Genomic DNA, 3,596 nt, shown 5'->3' with positions numbered 1-3,596 from the left:
ATTCTCTGAAACAGGGGATATTTTTTCATATATTTCAGCTTACCTTCCTCTGCTGAATAAATTCTCCATGCAACCTTCCATTAAGCCTACAGTAAATCAATCCCTTAGTGAATGCTTTTCTTTTAAACCATTATTATCTTGTCTTTATTCACTGTTATCCCTGCTTTCCCAGGCAGGAAAAAAAAACCCCAGCCGCTTTCCTCTGCTCTTCTTTGCAATAGGCCAGGATTTCATATCACAGTGTAATTTTAAGCCCTTTATTACTGTTTAACACATAAAATGCGTCCCAAAGCCAAAGCAAAGCCACGCAACCCAAAAGCCATTCTGAGTTACTATTAGAACAACATTAAAAATTCACCTTCCCGTGCACTAAAACTGTCCTTGCTGCAGCATCCTTGCCCCAGCAGAGCCCACTGGGGGGTGGCTACAGCTCCAAACCACGGCCCCAAGAGCAGCAGTTGTGGGGCAGAAGGCAAAGGCAGGTTTCCATCCATCCAGGCAGACAACGATGCAGAAGCAGGGAAAGGCAGGAGGCACCTACACATACTGACTTTTGGAGTAGGATCCCTCGGCCTTGCTGGGCAGGCGGTGGCTGTGAGGGGGGTGGTGGGTCGGGGACGAGTATCTGTAGCTCCTGGGATTCTCAACACAGCGGGAAGAGCAGCAGAACGTGGATCCAGCAGCCACGAGGCAGAAGGAGGCCACCCAGCCCAGGTACAGGGCCTCTCCAAGCTCCCTCTTCTGCGCAACGTTGACCACGGGGTTGTAGAAGTCGCTGATGATGGAGTTGGCGACCCAACAGACTGGGACGAGCTCGACGATGCCCGAGAGGATGAAGAGGAGCCCAGCAGCCAGCAGGATGCAGCCTTTGGCTTGCCAGGGGCTCTGTGGGCACCGTGTGCACCTCATCCCAACCATGGCTAGCACGAGGGCGAGGAGGGACAGCCCTGAGCCGGCACACATCAGCCCCCGGGATGCCTGCAGGTCCGGGGAGAGCGCCAGCACCGAGTCGTAGACCTTGCACTGCATCCTGATGTTGACTTGCCTGATGCAGTGCATCCACAGCCCTTCCCAGATGGTCTCAAACACGATGATGTTGTGCTCGATGAAGGCAGACACCCTCCACTGGGGCATGGCCGTGACAGCGAACGTGCCCACCACGCCCAGGCCCCCGACGAGCAGCCCAGCCACCTGCAGAGCCCCGCCAACCATTCTGCCTGGGCTGGGGGGGCACGGATCAGCAGGAAAAAACAGAGCAGCTTCTTCAAAAAGCCGTTGTCCCAGAGGTTTCAGAGTCAGGCTGCACCACCTTAAATCAGCTTAAATCTGGCACGGACTCCTGAGACTTGGCTGCACCTCCATGGCCTTTATAATTCCCCCGGCACCAGCGCTCCAAGAGGCAAACTGAGCAATCAAGTGGAACAACTTTCCTGAGCAAGAGAAAGGACAGGGTGTGTGTAAACCAGCAGGAGCCACTTAGGATAAATGTACCTTCTGAGGCAAATGCTTTGCATTGAAGTTGCTTATTTAAATAAATAAACAAATAAATAAATAAATAAATATACCCCAAGCCCTGCCCTTAACCCTGGCTGTGTTCTGCAGGTTTGTCCATGCTGAGGGAATGGACCAGACTCTGCAAGAAGACTTGGGGGTGAGACTGGCGCAATTACTGGGGCTGTTCCACTGAAAAAGCAGGAATATTCTGCCTTGGCTCGGTGGCAGAGTTCCAGGAGGAAGGCAGAGCCTGCTCCCTGCCACTGGGCCTCTGCTCCCAAAAGCACTTTTGTCCCAAAGCTCAGGGGAGAGCACTGCAGTGACAGGATCCAGCAACAAAGCAAATCCAAAGGATAAAGAGAAAGTAACTCTAAACCTGAAAGAGTTCTGCAGAGGACAGTCAAAGCTGCAAAAGAGCATTTAAGGGGGAGAAAGGAGACTCAGTCCTGCTAATACCATATACAGCCCTATACATTTCTCTTGCTCCACGGTATTTATGGGAATAGACAGGCTTCCAGAGATATCCACATGCTCAAAAGATTGCACATTCAGGTCTACAGAGTGGGGATTTAACTATGGAACAAATTGTTTTCCTGTGCAAAAGTGAACCCAGGAATTAGTCTGTGTTGGAGTCCAGTGCAAGGGGAAGCACCAGCACTCCAAGATCTGTTAGAGCTATACCTGTACCAACAAATACTTTAGAAAAACATCATTTTAATTAAACAAAAATAATTAAACATAAAAATTATGGAGAGGAGGTCCATTCAGGACTTCTTGTGTAATGTGACCAGTGGACAATCCTGGAAAATGTCCTGTGAATGAATTTGTGAAAATCAGAACAACAGAAACCATAAAAATCTAGGGGGAAAAATCAAAGCAGACATGTAACAGTAGATTCTTTTTACAAATTCTGATAGCTACAAATATATGCATGAAATATTCAACCTGATCTCTGTGTGTGCCCTAAAATGGAAAAAAAAAAATCAGTCATTAATTAGGATTTTTTTGGTTGTAAAGTAGTACTCCATATGTTAAGACAAAAACCTAATTTACTACACTGTAAAAGATCAATTTGGGATATAACTACCTAGATACTGAAATACAAGCCTGCTGCTATTCATCTGAACTTTCTTGCCTCTAGTTTTCTTCTTGCCATTTATATCTCTCCAAAACCAGAAAATAAATGCAAAAGAAACAGAGTGGTGCAGTGCTAAATATACCACCTCGCTGGCATATCAGAGACAAAGATAAAAGCCCCATTTACATGCAATATTTTATGCTCCCCAAGTGTGTTTGTGTGTGTGTGTGTGTGTGTGTGTAAAACTATGGTTAGGAGGGAAGGCAAAGTCAGAAACATTTTACAAACCTTTCCATCCCCAGTTTGGCTTTCAAATCCACTGGTTTTCCAAACCTCTGCAGCAGGTTGCTGCTTGTAAAAACATGGTAAACCATATAATAATGTAATTACCATGGCATGGCTTTGCAGCCCCGTGGTTGCCACTCAAACAGAAAAGAAAAAGCTCCCAGCCTACAGCAGAACAAATAAACAAGTACTTTAATAATATATCAGTAAGTAAACACAAATGTGGTACAAGCAGCAGGACTGATTTTTCTTAGAGACTAGTGAAGTTCTAATTTACAGGACATGGAAAATAATTAGCTGAGCAAATATAATTTAACCACGTTATTGATTAATTTACAAACCCATTAAAGCTCCCATATAAAGTCATGGTAAGATTGTGTCTGCGTCAAGGATTCAGTATTTGCACATTCTTAGAAGGATTAAATTTAAGTGCCTTATCTTGCTTAAAACCATTTTCAGTAGGAAATGTGGGGAAATCTTATTTAGCATTATGGATTGCATCTGCTTGTTTACAATTAAAACACAATTTTTTTGTGAGGGGGCAAGTCAGGAATTTCATTATTCATTCTGTGTATTCAAACATGTCACTTCATCATGGGCAAATATCAGAAATGCCTGTGACATAGTTCACTGTCATCCACAGGATCCAATTACTTTGTTATAAAACAAATATGTACATACATAATTTAACCTTTCTTTTCTTTTCTTTTCTTTTCTTTTCTTTTCTTTTCTTTTCTTT

The 3,596-nt window shown here is 44.6% G+C and overlaps 1 protein-coding gene across 1 annotated transcript; it reads right to left on the bottom strand.

Annotated features, from left to right (window-relative positions):
- Positions 1-231: 231 nt before the first annotated feature.
- Positions 232-1,650, bottom strand: LOC113955019 (claudin-8-like). Its single transcript, XM_027660067.1, has 2 exons — positions 1,566-1,650; positions 232-1,430 (listed from the first exon to the last, which is right to left on the bottom strand). Exon 2 carries the CDS (start codon positions 1,210-1,212, stop codon positions 538-540), a length of 675 nt encoding a protein of 224 aa, XP_027515868.1. The 5' UTR covers positions 1,213-1,430; positions 1,566-1,650; the 3' UTR covers positions 232-537.
- Positions 1,651-3,596: the final 1,946 nt, after the last annotated feature.

Source organism: Corapipo altera, unplaced genomic scaffold (assembly GCF_003945725.1).
Source record: "Corapipo altera isolate COAL_440 unplaced genomic scaffold, ASM394572v1 74, whole genome shotgun sequence".
Lineage (NCBI taxonomy): Eukaryota > Metazoa > Chordata > Aves > Passeriformes > Pipridae > Corapipo > Corapipo altera.
This window is presented reverse-complemented; position numbering and strand designations above follow the sequence as displayed.

Bases quoted from the DNA above. Each gene is read 5' to 3' on its own strand.
- LOC113955019 (XM_027660067.1), bottom strand. From the start codon at position 1,212: ATGGTTGGCGGGGCTCTGCAGGTGGCTGGGCTGCTCGTCGGGGGCCTG.